Genomic DNA, 16,304 nt, shown 5'->3' with positions numbered 1-16,304 from the left:
GTTGTATCCTTTCCTCAGGAGCTTCCTCAAATCTTCCATTTTGTCTACAAACTTTTTTATAAACCTAGAGTAGTGTTCTATAAAACCTAAAAAAGGATCTAAGCTGATCTTTATTACATGGGGCTGGTGCATCCTTGATGGCCTTCAGCAAATCTTTCTTTAGTTTCACCCAATCTTTAGAGACTGTGTACCCAAGATACTCAGCTTCTTCCAACAGAAATTGACATTTCTCTTTTTTTGATAGTTAATTCCGTCTCAGTAAGCCCAACACTTGAGTGTGATGTTGTAGCTTTTAATGGTCTCTCTAAACACCAAGATGACATCCTGGAAAAATATCACATTACTCATATCTTTGAACACTTCAGCCATCATTCTGTGAAAGACACGTACAAAGATAGCCCAAATGGCATCCTTGTGATCTGTAAAATGCCTTCCATAGGCATAAAGGCTGTAAGTCGTTTGGAACCGTTGTGCAATTTGATCTGGTGGTACGCACTTTTCAGATCAACTTTGCTGAAAAAACATCCACCTTTAATCAGTAATAACACCAATTCATTTATGTTGGGCAAAGGAGAATAGTCATTTACAATTAACACTTCACAGATCGACGCAGAATCTAAGACCACATCTGACTTTTCAGTAATTACAACTGGAGAAACCCAGTCAGAGCTCTTAACTGGTTCAACGACTACCTCACTCACTATATCACCTAGCATTTTCTTGACCTCACTTCTTACATCAATGGTTACTCACATTAAATTATGTTGAGCTGATACTGCATCGGATTTCAGCACACTTTTATGCACATACCCCTTCAATTCTCATAATTTGTCCTCAAAGACCAATTTGACCCACTCAACAATTTCATCCACTGAAATGTCGTCTACCACCATAACCTGGTTAGGAGCCTGTATGAAGCTGGCTCTTTATAAGTTATATCAAAATGAGAAATTGTGCGTAAAAGAGTCCAGGGGTTCGCTTATGAGTGGACAGGGACTTGCTATGGCAATCCCAAGGTGATCTTTGAAGGGGAAGAGTGGTTGAGCAGCCTTAGGCTCATCACAGAGGAGTTCAAGACATCTACGAATACACACAAGTCAATAAATGAGACACATGACTCAATAAGGAGACTCACACCAATTTCTAAAAATAACACGCATCTTTATATATGTTTAGGCACCAGAAGCAAATCGTTCAGGTAAGTACATTTATAAATAGGAATTCTTTTTAGTTCAAAAAGTCGACAAGTGCAATTTTTAAGATCTGCAATGTTAACCTATGGAAGGAAAATCATATGCAATGTACCAGTTCTTGGCAGCAACTTACAGGACCAGAGTCTTGGGTCAAAAGTGAGTACAGGGCAAGGTCTAGGGCAGCACCAACAGGTCACCTCCAGTGGCACTAGGGCGGCCGGGGACAGTGGTGCTAACAGCGTCAAGTGCCAAATGTAAACCATTCATTGGACTGACCTCTCAGGCAGGGGGGCCTGGGAGGTCAGTCCAATGAAACCAACGAGTGGCTTTGTTTCTTGCGATGTTGGGGCACGTGGGGACTCTTTTGGTCCTCTTCTCCTGGGGACAGGGCGTCCGGGTGCATTGGGTCTTTGGGGTGTTGGGTTTCTCCATCCTGCAACTCTCTCTGTTAATTACATATACTACATGCAGTGTTAGGAGACATGTCACACAGGGATGTGTCATTTTGTGGTTTTACTCTTGTCTGCAGCAAAACACATAGTTTGCAATGTCAGTTCAGCATGAGTTTGGTGAGGGATCCCTTAGGGTGGTACAATTCGTGCTGCAGCCCTTGGGTGACCCACTTTAGTACCAGGGGTACCACTTACTAGGGACTTTCAGTGGGTGCTAAAGGTATTGCTAATTGGATGAAACAATTGTAAATCTTTAGGGATAGAACACATGTACTGGGAACCTGGTTAGCAGGAATCTACTACACCTCAAAGTTGCATCAAAGTTTCGTAGCTACCAAGACCTCCCTCCCACTCATTTTTCTCCAGTTCCATTGTCTCTCTTCTCCATTTCCTTCATACAGAATTCCGCCTGCTATACTACTTTAGCTATTTCAATGGCATCTTTTAGTCGGGAATTTTTAGCTGCTTACAACCTTTCTGGCTTCAATCCTGCATGGGTAACTGATCACGCATCAACTAGTCAATAATTCCCACAAACTGACATTTAATTGATAACTCTGGAGACAAAATCATCCACTGATTCCACTATTTTTTTGTAGTTGCGCATAAAACTTGAATCTAGAGTCTCCTTGACAAGTGTGCTCAAAAGAATAGAATTTGTCCTTGATGGCCAAAAATCCTGGCCATCTAATACTTCCAAGTAGTTCTCAAATATATCTAGCCACTATTCAATCAGTAGATACCATGCTTGTGTCAAAAACAATGGAGGTATTATCCCTATAGAGTTTGTAGATTCTAGAACAACAGATATTACAATTTGGTAGCCGGACTCATCTTTAGGTTGGTATAAGCAAAATGTAGTCCTATTTCAGTGTTTATGGCTATTGTATTTCCTTTGAACGTTAGTCATTCACAATTTTTTTTTAAGGAGAAGGAACTACTATTCAAAGGTGGGTTTTCATCCGGGAGACGTGGCAAGGAGGTTTGGAATCTGGATTCCGTGAATCAGGTGAGTGCAAGCGGGTGCTGTGCCGATCACGTTGACCTCAGGCCTCCGAGATTGAAGATCTGTGCACGCTCACCCATGTCTTGCTGTATGGAAATGCAGCAGTCACTTGATGCCAGTTTGAAGGCACTGGCGTGCAGCGGCCAGTGGGAGCATTGCTAGCGTGGTGCTGCTTGATGCCGATTGCAGGCACAGGTGCGCATTGGACGAAAGGAAGGTTAAAAGCACTGATTAAGTCCACAGTCTCACACAGAAACGGTTGCTAAACAAGGGCCAAACAGCTTGCGTTAGCCAGTCAGTCACACAAGCAATACCTTCAAGGCACCTGTGGGTGGTCTCCAACACGCTTCCGATAAGCAAAGTAAACAGGAATAGGTTTCACTGGACTGGTGGCCGTTTTTTTGAGGCCTGAGCTGTTGATCGTTGCCAAAATCTTGTGACTTAAGACACTCCATAATATGTAGCTAAAACACTTACGTTTATTCCTAGTAAAACAGCCTCATGCGGTTCTTCCCCACCAGCCAGCCAGCCAACGTACTTATGTGGCACTCCTACGCAGAGCGTTCAAAGAACTATTCTAAATGACATAGATAACGTTCTTGAGCTGAAATTAACCTATACCTGTTCAGGACATAAGATTGATCTTTTTCAAATTGTAACTCTGCTTTGACTCTAGCTGTTTCTTTGACTATGCATAAAGGTGGGGTTTTCAAGCCATAAGGAAAGATCTCTCATGATGTTGATTCTGTTAGGAGCATATAACTGCTAATGTAACACATTTTCACACTTAGAAAAATGGTGCATTCACTTTTGTAAAATCCTCTTTGAGAAATCTATCTGGTTCACCACTCAGCGAGATAAACAGAACACCTAATGCAGCGAGAAATATCTCTACAGTGCACAAGGGAGTTAAGAAAATAATCTTATGCATTAGCAGAACTACTTGGTAAAAACAATGCTCAGTTTGCCAGTCCAGTTCAAGTTTTACAAGTTGATGTCTGGGTACTTCAGAGCTGTCAGAGACAAGATCTCCTTCAAAATCTTTAGGTGAAGAAAACATTTACCAGTGCAGTTTTGAGGAGTACCAACTACAACCTACCTCATTTACTATATACTAAAGCAATGCTCCTGTACTCAATGGTACAAAATCAGAGAGCTGCAGAGAAGGGTCTGGAGGTTGAAGAGCATGACATTAAGATTTGTAGGCACACTATGTTAAAATATTAGTACACACCGACAAAATAAGAACATGTGGTGGTCATCTAAGGCTAAGATAAAACCTATACAGGCTCACACACTGATAGAAGGTAAGTACAGTGTTCTCTCTGCCAGCACTATCCCCTAGAGAACTGTACAAAAAGCATGGTGTGAGCACTCAAACTATACCATTCATGGTCAAAGACATGACTAACTAGATAAGAAAAAAAGGTTCTCCCTATATTAATTTTAGGCCCTAGAGGAGGGAGTAAAATAAATTATAACAGACAAACCTCTATACCGGCCTATATGTTTAAATGAATGATCTAGCTAGATTCTACATTACCAAAGACTCCTGCCTAATATCATACAATATCATGCTATGTAGACAAATTATAAATCCTTTTTTGATTTGAGCCAATTTTATTATTTCTTTTATCTAAAAAGAGGAAAATTTGGGGAAGGGAATTGGGAAACCAAGGACCCTCAAATTGGTCTCAATGTTGTCGTGTGCTGGGATAGATCGAAAAATTATTTTCTCCAGGTCACCAAGACAGTATCGCGGTCAACGCGCGTTGACCGCGATACTGTTTTCAGCACAGTGATACTGGAGATTGATGTCTCCCATCTTGGTGACCTGGAGAAAGGAATATGCTACTTACCAGTATGCATCTGTTCTTGGCATGTAGAGCTGCAGATCTATACACTGTGCATAGATCGCCATCTGGTGTTGGGCCCGGATGTTTGCAGTTTGTTTTTTCTCTTGGAAAGTCTTTGGAAGTCACGAGGTCGGTGACTCCTCCTCTGGTTAGTATTGCGCATGGGCTTCGGCTCCATCCTCAGATTGTTTTTCGCCAGCAGGGAAAGATGGAGCGTAGTAGTAACAGTAAAGAAACCCATGTGTATTGTATCTAAATAAGATAAGACTGGAACGGATACAGGTAGCCGGGGAGGCGGGTGGGCGTGTATAGATCTGCAGCTCTACATGCTAAGAACAGATGCATACTGGTAAGTAGCATATTCCGTTCGAGGCATATGAGCTGCAGATTATACACTGTGCATAGATTATATAGCAGTACCCAACCCTAGCGGCGACCACCGGCATCCGTTGCAGTTGTTTGAAACAGTGTTTTTAGTACAGCTTGGCCCACACTAGCTTGTTGCTTGGTTTGCACATCTACACAGTAATGTTTTGTGAAGGTGTGCGGTGTTGACCATGTCGCTGCCTTGCAGATGTCATCTAGTGGTATGTTCCCTAGGAAAGCCATAGAAGCCCCTATCTTCCTTGTAGAGTGGGCTTTAGGGGGAACCGATAGCGTTCGTTTTGCTTTGTGGTAGCAAATCTGTATGCATTTTACAATCCACCTAGCTATCCCTGATTTAGAAATAGGGTTGCCTTTGTGTGGTGGGGAGAAGGAGACAAATAGGTGTTTGGTTTTCCTGAAAGGTTGTGTCCTCTGGATGTAGTAAAGTAAAGCCCTTTTAACATCCAGTGTGTGTAAAGCCCTTTCCGCAACTGTTTGGGGTTGCGAGAAAAAGACTGGTAATTCTACCGACTGGTTTAGATGGAATGGAGAAATGACTTTGGGTAGAAATTTGGGGTTGGTGCGGAGTACAACCTTGTTGTGATGCATCTGGAGAAAAGGTTCCTGTATAGTGAGTGCTTGTATTTCACTAACCCTTCTGAGGGAAGTGATGGCCACCAGAACAGCTGTTTTCCATGTGAGAAATTGCAGCTCGCATTTATGTAATGGTTCGAAAGGGGGTCCCATTAACCGTGTGAGGACTATATTCAAGTTCCAGACAGGTGAGGGTGGCACTCTGGGTGGAATTACTCTTTTGAGGCCTTCCATAAAGGCTTTGATGGCAGGCACTTTGAAAAGTGAGAGGTGCTGCCTGTTCTGTAAATAAGCAGCAATTGCGGCGAGGTGTAACCGAATGGAAGTATATGCTAGGTTACACCTTTGTAAATGGAGTAAATAACATATAATGTGCTGTATGGATATATTTAAAGGATCGATTGTGTTGTTGTGGCAGTAAACAACAAATCTTTTCCACTTTGCTGCATAGCACGCTCTAGTAGTAGGGCGTCTAGCTTCCCTGATAATGTTCATGCAATCAGGGGGAAGGTTAATGTATCCGAATTCTAGGACCTCAGGAGCCAGATCGCAAGGTTGAGCTGAGCTGGGTCCGGGTGCCTGATCTCTCCATGGTTCTGGGTTAGGAGGCATGGTGAGAGGTGTAGCTTTTGGTGTGGTACTACTGAGAGTTCCAGCAGTGTGATGTACCACGGTTGTCTGGCCCATGTTGGAGCTACTAGGATCAGAATTAGGGAATGCTGTTGTAGCTTTCGCACCACTAATGGAATTAGTGGGAGAGGTGGAAAAGCGTATGCAAATTTGTTTGACCAGTTCATCCATATCGCATTGCCTTTGTACAATGGGTGTGGATATCTGGCGGCGAAGCTTGGGCATTTTTTGTTTTCGTGGGTGGCGAATAGGTCTATGTGTGGATGCCCCCACTTCTGAAAGAACGGGTGAAGAACTTGTGGGTGAAGTGCCCACTCGTGGATCTGCTGTGTCTGTCTGCCACGGTGTTTTGGACTCCTGGGACGTGTTGGGCTAGGAGAAAAATCTTTTGTGGAATTGCCCATCTCCATATGCTCTGTGCTAACTGAGAGAGCTGTGGAGAGTGTGTGTGCCCCCCTGTTTTTGAATGTAGTACATGGCAGTCATGTTGTCTGTGCGAATGAGGACTGCCTTGCCTGAAATCTGCGTCTGGAAGGATTTTAGGGTGAGGAAGATCGCCAGTAACTCCAGATGGTTGATGTGGAGTAACTTCTGTTGTGGCGTCCATGTGCCTTGTGCTGTGAGATGTAACAGATGAGCTCCCCAGCCGGAGAGCGATGCATCTGCTGTTAGGATTATTTGTGGGACCGGGTCCAGGAACGATCGACCTCTGGAAAGGTTTGTGGTGTTCCACCACTGCAGAGAGCGATGGGTGCGACCGTCTACCAACACCAGATCTGTCAGTTGTCCCTGGGCCTGGTTCCACTGGCGTGCTAAGCACTCTAGGAGTGGACGCATTTGGAGTCTTGCATGGGGCACTATAAAGATGCAAGAGGCCATTATCCCTATAAGCTGCATGAACACTCTTGCTGGGAGAGAGAGCCTGTATTTTTGCAATTCTGGCAGGTTTGGGATAGGCTATGGCTTTTGAGTTGTCTATGGTGGCTCCGAGATATTGTTTTGTGTGTGATGGTACCAGGTGGGATTTTTGATGGTTCACCGTGAAACCTAGCTGGTGAAGTAGTTGGACCGTAGCGGCGGCATGTGGCACACATTGTTGGTAGGACGTGGCTTTTATCAGCCAATCGTCCAGATACGGGAAGACGTGAATGTGCTGTCTTCTGAGGTGTGCAGCCACTACTGCCAGGCACTTGGTGAAAACCCTTGGTACTGTTGTTACCCCGAACGGGAGCACCTTGAACTGGTAGTGTTGTCCGTCCACCACAAATCTGAGGTACTTTCTGTGAGACTGGTGTACTGGGATGTGAAAGCATGCGTCTTTCAAATCCAGAGTGGTGAGAAAATCGTTCTGGGAGAGGAGTGGAAGAACCTGTTGAAGGGTTACCATGTGAAAATGGTCTGAATGTATGTAGGTGTTTAGAGGTCTGAGATCTAGGATAGGTCGTAGGGTCTCGTCCGTCTTTGGAATCAGAAAGTACAGGGAGTAGACCCCTAAATTTTGTTGATTTATGGGGACCTGCTCTATTGCTCCTTTTTGCAGGAGGGAGATCACCTCTTGTGTTAGTAGCGCAGTATGTTCTTGAGACATAGGGCGGTGCCTGGGTGGAATGTTTGGGGGGGGTAGATGTTAATTCTAGGCAATACCCTGACTGAATAATTTGTGTCACCCATCTGTCTGAGGTGATTGTCTCCCAGACGTGAAGGAAATGTTGTAGTCTGCCCCCGACCGGAGTGGAATGGTCTGGAGGGAGCGGGGGAAAGTCATTGGGCAGGAGGTGTGGCAGAGCGGGCGGTATTTGTCTTGCCTCTGCCCTTATTATTATTGCCTCTGTATCCGCCTCTTTGATAACCCTTTGTGAAGGTAGATTGAGGAGGGGATTTGTAGGACGTGGATGCACTATCCGAGGAGTAGCCTCTGCCCGTGCCCCGAAAGGAAGAGCGGCGAAAGTAGCGCCTGGGAGTAAGTGACTACAGGGCTCCCATGGATTTCGCCGTGTCTGTATCTTTTTTCATTTTTTCGAGGGCTTCGTCTACTTTGGGGCCAAATAGATGATCCTGGTCGAATGGGTGGTTTAATATAGAGGCTTGTACCTCCGGTTTAAACCCTGAAACTCTGAGCCAGGCATGGCGACGGAGAAGGACACTGGTGTTTATGGCCCTGGAGGCTGTATCTGCTGCATCTAGGGCACAGCGTATCAAGGTATTAGTTATTGTTTTCCCCTCTTGAATCAGATCATTAGCCCTAGTCTTGTACTTTTCAGGGAGATGGTGCATGATGCTCTCTAGCTCATCATAATGCGCCCTGTCGTATCGGGCCAACAGTGCTTGCGTATTGGCGATACGCCATATATTGGCAGCTTGTGACGCAGTGCGCTTCTCTGACGCGTCTAGGAGCTTGGACTCTTTGTCAGGTGGGGGTGCTTCGCCTGACGCCTGAGAATTTGAGCGCTTCCTAGCTGTAGATACCACTAGGGAATCCAATAGTGCAGGGCCTTTAATGTAAGAAGGGTCTCTGGGGGCGGCTTTGTATTTCTTCTCTATACGAGGATTTAGGACCCTGGCCCTGACTGGGTCTTTAAAAACCTCAGGGGCATGTTTAATTACACCCTTTAACATAGGTAGAATGGCAGTAGACCTATGTGCATCATCAAATGTGTCTAGGACAAAATCCTCCTCCACTGGGTCAGTATGTAACTCCACCCCGTGGAAGTGTGACGCCCGTTGTAACAAATGGTGAACACCCAAGGAATCTTCAGGTAGGGATGGCCTAGATGGGTAAAGGTCATCCTGTGGGACATCTGGGATGTCCGGATTGTTATAATCATCCCATGGGTCTGGAGATCCAGTAGGGGTGGGGTCTTGTGGCACATCTGCTGGATCATAATAAGGGTCTCCCAAATCGTCTGGGACAGGAGACAAGGTGGGGGAACGATGAGGTGGGGGGGGGGGGGTGGAGGTGGAGAGGGTGGAGGAGGTGGAGGAGGTGGGGAAGGCACCCTGAAAGGAGAGGTAGCAATGTCCTTTCCCTTTGGAGGTGGAGGTGGAGCCGGCTTGTCCAAGTGTCTCTTTTTTGAAGACAATGTCAAGTGTCCAGTTTTTGGATCCTTGGTGAGTGTTTTTTGCAGAGGATCCGGTGTGAAAAGTTCCTGCGACACTGGTTGTTCGGTCGGCGCCGAAGGTTTCGGGGCCGATGGCTTTTTAGGCTTATCGAAGCCATGCTTCTTTGGAACCTCCGATTTTTTGGTCGGTGCCGAAGAAGGTCTCGGCACGGGAGTGTCGGTGCCGAGGGCCTTGTGATGTTTGGTCGGCACCGGAGGAGCAGGTTTCGACACCGAAGACTTCGGTGCCGGGTTCGGTGTGGAGGTGGAGGCCGATTTTTTCTTCGGTGCCGAAGGGTGTTTCTCGGCACCGGTGGTCGGCTGGCTCGAGCCCGAGCTGCCGGAAGGCTTAATAGGCTTCTTTACCGGGCCCGAAGGTGGGGTGTGAGAAGCAGTGTCCTTGGTCTTGCCTAGGCCCGGAGGCGAAGGTGTGACCGAAGCCTTTTTCGGTATCGGCGTGGGCGGGGGAATTGTACTCACGACCCGCTGCGCCGGGGTGATGTCCTCCACATCTGAGTCGTCGGCCTCGGAAGCGCTGACGAGGTAGTCGTCCTCCTGTTCGATGTCCTGCTGTCCTGGAGCTTCGACGTCGTCCCCGAAGATGTCGACTGGAGCGGAGGTCGAGGAGTGCGCCATGTTGCGTCTAGTCCGTCGATCTCGAATGGTCTTTTTTGAGCGAAAAGACTTGCAGGCGGGACAGTCTCGGGCCTCGTGTTCTGGGGAGAGGCAGAGGTTGCACACCTCATGAAGATCGGTGTGGGGAAACTTGGAACCACATCGAGGGCACTTCTTGAAGGGAGTTCTTTCCATCAGCCGAGACCGGAGCCGGAATAGGCCCGAAGGCCGCCGTCGACGACCGGAATCGAAGAAGTGCCGAAGAGAAGATGAGTAAGATGATTTATTATCTTTGAAGAAGCTCGATGAGCGAGGATTTGTGCGTCGATCGGTGAACTGGGAAGTTCGGAACCGGAGCGCGAAGTATTACATCCGATGGCGGAAAAAAACAATCTGAGGATGGAGCCGAAGCCCATGCGCAATACTAACCAGAGGAGGAGTCACCGACCTCGTGACTTCCAAAGACTTTCCAAGAGGAAAAACAAACTGCAAACATCCGGGCCCAACACCAGATGGCGATCTATGCACAGTGTATAATCTGCAGCTCATATGCCGCAAACATAATTTTTCGATCTATCCCAGCACACAACGACATTGAGACCAATTTGAGAGTCCTTGGTTTCCCAAATCCCTTCCCAAAATTTTCCTCTTTTTAGATAGTGCTTATTTCTTTGTATGAATGGAAGTATGAATGAGTATGCAAGTGATTCTCATGTCTAGGATGTCACTTTAAAAAATGAAGTACGTTATATGTCTGTACCAAAATTATAGTGTGTATAAAAATTACTTTGTTTCATAAAAAAAAAAAAAAAAATATGTTTGTTTTAACTATATGTGATATGAAGCTTAAAAGATAAAAGAAATAATAAAATTGGCTCAAAAATCAAAAAAGGATTTATAATTTGTCTACATAGCATGATATTGTATGATATTAGGCAGGAGTCTTTGGTAATGTAGAATCTAGCTAGATCATTCATTTAAATATATAGGCCGGTATAGAGGTTTGTCTGTTACAAAGACATGACTAACATCAACACAGATGGGCATAGCATGGCCACAGTAGCAAGAGGCTCAACAATGCTGCCCCATGCACCAAGCTAGGTATGTACTGGATCAGTTCATTTATTTCAGAAAAATATGACTTTCAGCTATGTGGAAGTGACTATTAAACTTTGAGGATGAAAAGTGAGACAAAGGGGTAGATTATATTTTCTTAATTTAATGCTGGGTGATTGGACTAAAAAAGAAACCTTTTGAGCAGAATGGTAAATGAATGTTGTGGATATAATTCTTTTAAAGGGCGGATTGAGGGTGGAGAGAAAACAATCTAATTAATTTTGTGATTGTCAGAAAAAAGTTCCAGACTTTTAATGGAGGCCCTAATATATGTGATTGTGAATGGAGGTCATAAATGAAGTTTGAATATTTATTAATTAAATATTAAATGTATTTATTAATTGTTATTAATTAACAATGCAGCACTATTTGTTATACTGCAGTGCCATATTGGTAAAGTACCAAGAAAAGCAATTTCTAAAGGAACCAAAAGGCAATTTTTTCACATGTTTGAATCGGACATGTTCATCTTAAATATGATAGAGAGCCTCTCAAATGGTACGGAATAAAAATGCCTAATGCAACAGATTTGTATCCACGACAAAAATAAAATGAAGCATACACTATTATAGGGTAACTATTCCTCTAAATGAAAATGCGTAGTATATCTTACCTGTCAAAAACAAATCGCATCAGTTGTAGATTAAGTGTTGGTGGCAGACTGAGTAGTCGGATTTTTCGGGTTGCATTCTGTTTGCTCTGACAGCTTTCACAAAAATATCGATTGTCGCCTTCTAATTTTTCTTCCTAAACACAGGGACAAGAAATGTTCCTTCTTAAAATGAAGCACAAAGCTTTACTGCCTTCACATTTTCGAAATAGCAATAGATACTACAAATTAGAAACTTTGAGAATTTAGCCCTGTATAAACATCATGAACTGAAAATGGGTTAATTTTATTTATATTCCGACAAATGTATGGCCAGGAACTAATGATTACAGTGGAGTAACCATGTAATGAGCAGGCAACGTTGGCTTTCTAACTTTGCATGCTTAAATATTTGAAGATGAGGCTTAAGCAAGATTAAGACATTTAAACACTTGGGAACAGCCCAGTGGGTCACGCGTAATCAAATTACAATATATGTGTGCAGATGGCTAACACGATCAGTTGCCTGGGGTGCACATATGGTGGTAATCGAGCGGTAAAGATCTTTCAGGTTTAACCTGGAGTTACACAGGTCTAGGAATATGAAAGTAATTTGAGCGGTGGACAAGTTAGTCAGTTATTTGGTTCGAAAAGCATAGTGGCGGGATAGAAGAGGGAAAAAGGTTTGCATTTATAATAACGCTTGCTACCCCTGATGAGGTGTTTTAGCGCTTTTTCGGCGAGTGGCACGCTACTCCAGAACCCATAGGATAAGCAGAACTAATGAATACCTATATATTTTTTTTTAAACAATTATTCTACACGTTTATACAAAGCAATACACATACATAGGTACATATCTATAGTACAAATAAATGCTTATATACTGAGGGATATGCTGTATATTTCTGTTTACTTATGGTGGTTATGTGGGAATAGCTAACTCTTGAATCGTATTCTGAAGAAAAGGTGGTTATATATGGATCTTGGGTTGGGGGGTAAAGAGCTCCATAGTTTGGCTGCATATACAGAGAAGGATTTGCCACTCATATTTTTTTCTTTTATCTTGGGATTTTGAGGCGAGGTGCCACTCTAGAGCAGAGGTTCTTTCGTTGAATGTGTTTGGCGATTTTATTCCTGATGAAGAGCGGTCCTGTTCCATGTACCGCTTTGTGGGTGATATAAAGGAGTTTGAACGTGGATCTTCTTGCAACCGGTAACCAAAGCTGGGCTTTCAAGGCAGGGGAGTTTTGGTCTTGTCAGTAGTCTAGCAGCAGAGTTTAGAATCCGTTGTAGTCCTTTCATAGTTGGAAAAGATGATCTGTGGTGGAGGCTATTGGCGTAATTGAGTTTGGACAGAACAAGGGAGGTGGTAGCCTGGACTTGTGTGGAAATCCCAAATGGGGGAAGATTCGTCACAGGAGTTTTTATAGTATCAAAGCTTGATCTTGCTAGTTTGTTCACTTGGGCATTCTTTGATAGCCTGGAGTCCATAGTTATTTCAAAGTTTCTTACTTCGATACTTAAGGCGGTGTTCCCAGATCATCAGGCCACGCGACAAGTGGGTCATAATGTTTCCAATCGCCACGCATGAGCATTTCTGTTTTGGAAGCATTCAATTTGACATGGCTGAACGTCATCCATTGATCCACGGCTCGGAGAAAACTGACAATTGGCGAGTTTCCGATGTCTTTGGGGCATTCCAGTTGAAGGAGTATTTGTGTGTCATCTGCATAGTTATAGCACGTGAGGTGACATCGATTGATCAATGCCAGTAATGACTTGATGTAGATGTTGAAAAGCATGGGTGAGATGATAGAGCCTTGAGGGACTCCTGCTTTTGTGAAGCACGGTTTGGATGAGAAAGGTGGGGTATGAACGACATTAGTTCTGTTTCGAAGGTAGGATGGGATCCAGTCTAGAGCAGTCCCCTCTATGTAGGCTTCATAGAGTCTTTGTATCATGGTCAACCATGTCAAAGGCAGCCGAGAGGTCCAAGAAAAGTAGTGCAGCAACCCCGTTGCGTTTAACTGTGTTCTTCAGGTCATCCCAGATGGCAAGGACAGCAGATTCTGTGCCTTTTCCTGGACGGAATTCTGTTTGGAAGTCTGAAAGTATGGCATTATCTTCAATGAATTGTGATATCTGGGCGAACGCTGCTGTATCAGTTTGCCCAGGAAAGGTCCATTTGTAATTGGTCAGTAGTTGTCAGTGTTCAGCAGGTCAAAGTTGGTTTCTTCAGTAATGGGCGTATGTATGACTTTTTGAATTCTTCTGGAAATATTCCGGTAGTTAAGGAGTTGTTGATAATTCTTCTTACTGGAGTGGCAGCAGATGTTGCTAGAAGAATTGTCTTGAAGGTTAGTGGTGGACACTGGTCAGAAAGGCTGCCGGCAGGCCTCCTTGCTTCGACAAGGTCCATAAATTCATCATGTGAAATGTGTTGGAAGGAATGGAGAGGCTGGGTTAGAGTATTCTTGGATTGTTGTTTTGTAAAAGGGTCAGCGCTTGTGCTTTGTCTTTGTTTTAAGTACAAGTCCAACGTGTCTGCTTTGGTCGTGTAATGATTTGGCAGTTTGTCTGTGAAATCTTGAGAAATGGGATGAGCTCCTTCTAGGCAATCTGGTTTACGAAATTCATTCGTTTTACAGAGTCTCTTCACTTTTTATTTCTCCGAAATTTGATTAAAGAAATAAAAAGTGAAGAGACGGGCAGGGTGCTCACTGATAGTAAAGCAATTGCTGAAGCATTTCATAGTCATTTTGGGAAGATTTATAAGGAGGACTTGGTTGTTAAAGAACAGGACGTGTTGAAATGGATGGAACATATTGATCCTCTATCAGACAATCTAAAGTATATTTTGAATCAAGAGATATCTAATGAGGAGGTTATAAGAGGAGGTAAAAAGGGGAAGGCGCCAGGACCAGACGGCCTCCCGGTGGAGGTCTATAAAACTCTAGTTGGTGTTTTAACACCTATTTTGAGGAAACTTTAATGAGTTTTTTTTTATAGCTGCTTCTTTGCCGCCTTCTTGGAATGAGGCCAATATAACTTTGATGCCCGAACCAGGGAAGTCATTAAAAAGTGTGGATTCATACAGGCCTATTTATTTACTAAACGTTTTGCTAAAATTATAGCAAGCAGGTTGAATAGGGTTATGTCACACTTAGTTCAGGAAGACCAGAAGGGATTCATCAAGTGTAGAACATTGAAAGAGCTGACCTACTCCCTTATTGGTTCCATAGATATGGCTACGTCATATGACTTACCCATGGCGGTTATTGCTTTAGATGCCGCCAAGGCGTTTGATCGTGTTAATTGGGTATATTTGCAGACGTTGGCTAAATATCTCAATTTGGGTCTAAATGTGTGTAGAATGTTGACTGCCATATATTTGGTCCCCACAGCCAGAGTGTTGATTAATGGGGTGTTGACCCAGCCAATTCAGATTATGCGGGGAACCAGGCAAGGGTTCCCTCTGTCTCCATTATTATTTGACCTATATATCGAGCCATTCGCTCGGAAAATAAGGAGTACAGAGGTTATCATGCCTTTGAATTTGAAGGCTGGAGCAAGAAGATTGGTCTTTATGCAGACGATATTATAATTTACACACCCAAGTTACAACAAACCATGACTTGTCTCCTAGACATAACAAGCAAGTTTGGAACCATTTCAGGCTATGATATTAACAAGCAGAAGACAGAAGTTATGGCCTGGAATAAGAGTACCGAGGGTAGTGTCTGTAAAAATGAAATGAGGTATCTTGGAGTTAGGATTACCCAAAGCATAGTGGATCTTACGAAGGTTAATTTAGACAGGCTTAAAAAGGAGATTATTGCTAGTTTAAGGGGTTGGATGAACTTACCGCTCACATTATTTGGACGTGTAAATTTGGTGAAAATGATGATTCTTCCGAAGCTGACATTTTTATTTGAAACAATCCCTTTGTCATTTAAGAAAGAGTGGGACCCAAAACTGCAGGGTGAGATCAGTTCTTTTCTTTGGGCGTCAAAAGGGCCTTGTCTTTCTTGGAAGAAGCTTAGGAGGAGGCTAGTGAAGGGGGGTTTAGCATTGCCAGATTTATTGCTTTATTCATGGGCTTTTTTTGTTAAAAAAAAAATGGCAGGATGTTACTGGTTACCCCTACTGACACTGAAATAGGTAGAATGTTCACAAAAAAAAAAATATGGGAAATGCTACTTACCAGTATGCATCTGTTCTTGGCATGTAGAGCTGCAGATCCACACACTTAGCATAGATCGCCATATGGTGTTGGGCCCGGATGTTTGCACTTGTTTTGTCCTGGAAAGTCTTTGGAAGTCACGAGATAGGGGACTCCTCCTTTGGATCATAGTGCACATGGGCATCAGCTCCATCCTCAGATTGTTTTTCGCCAGCAGGGAAATGATGGAGCTTTGTAAGAAACAGGAAAGATGCCCATGTATGCTGTATCTAAGTAAGATAGTACTGGAACAGATAAAGGTAGCCGGGGAGGCGGGTGGGCGTGTGTGGATCTGAAGCTCTACATGCCAAGAACAGATGCATACTGGTAAGTAGCATTTCCCGATCAAGGCATATGAGCTGCAGATCACACACTTAGCATATATTGTATAGCAGTACCCATCCTTAGCGACGACCACCAGTATCTGCTGCAGTAGTTTGAAATAGTGTTTTGAGGACAGCCTGGCCCACACTAGCTTGTTGTTTTGTTTGCACATCCACACAATAGTGTTTTGTGAATGTGTGCGGTGTAAAACATGTACATGCTCTGCAGATGTCATCTAAG

At 43.9% G+C, this 16,304-nt stretch overlaps 1 protein-coding gene across 2 annotated transcripts in view; it reads right to left on the bottom strand.

The window, feature by feature from the left end:
• Positions 1-16,304, bottom strand: part of USP48 (ubiquitin specific peptidase 48) — a 782,973-nt gene that overhangs the window by 559,081 nt on the left and 207,588 nt on the right. For both annotated transcript variants that reach the window (XM_085608904.1, XM_085608905.1), the window contains exon 7: positions 11,540-11,673. In XM_085608904.1, coding sequence (XP_085465030.1) covers positions 11,540-11,673 — 134 coding nt within the window. The remainder of the gene's footprint in view (positions 1-11,539; positions 11,674-16,304) is intronic.

Source organism: Triturus cristatus, chromosome 1_2, assembly GCF_964204655.1.
Source record: "Triturus cristatus chromosome 1_2, aTriCri1.1, whole genome shotgun sequence".
Taxonomy (NCBI): domain Eukaryota; kingdom Metazoa; phylum Chordata; class Amphibia; order Caudata; family Salamandridae; genus Triturus; species Triturus cristatus.
The sequence above is the reverse complement of the archived record's forward strand: the minus strand, read 5'-3'. Positions and strand labels throughout refer to the sequence as shown.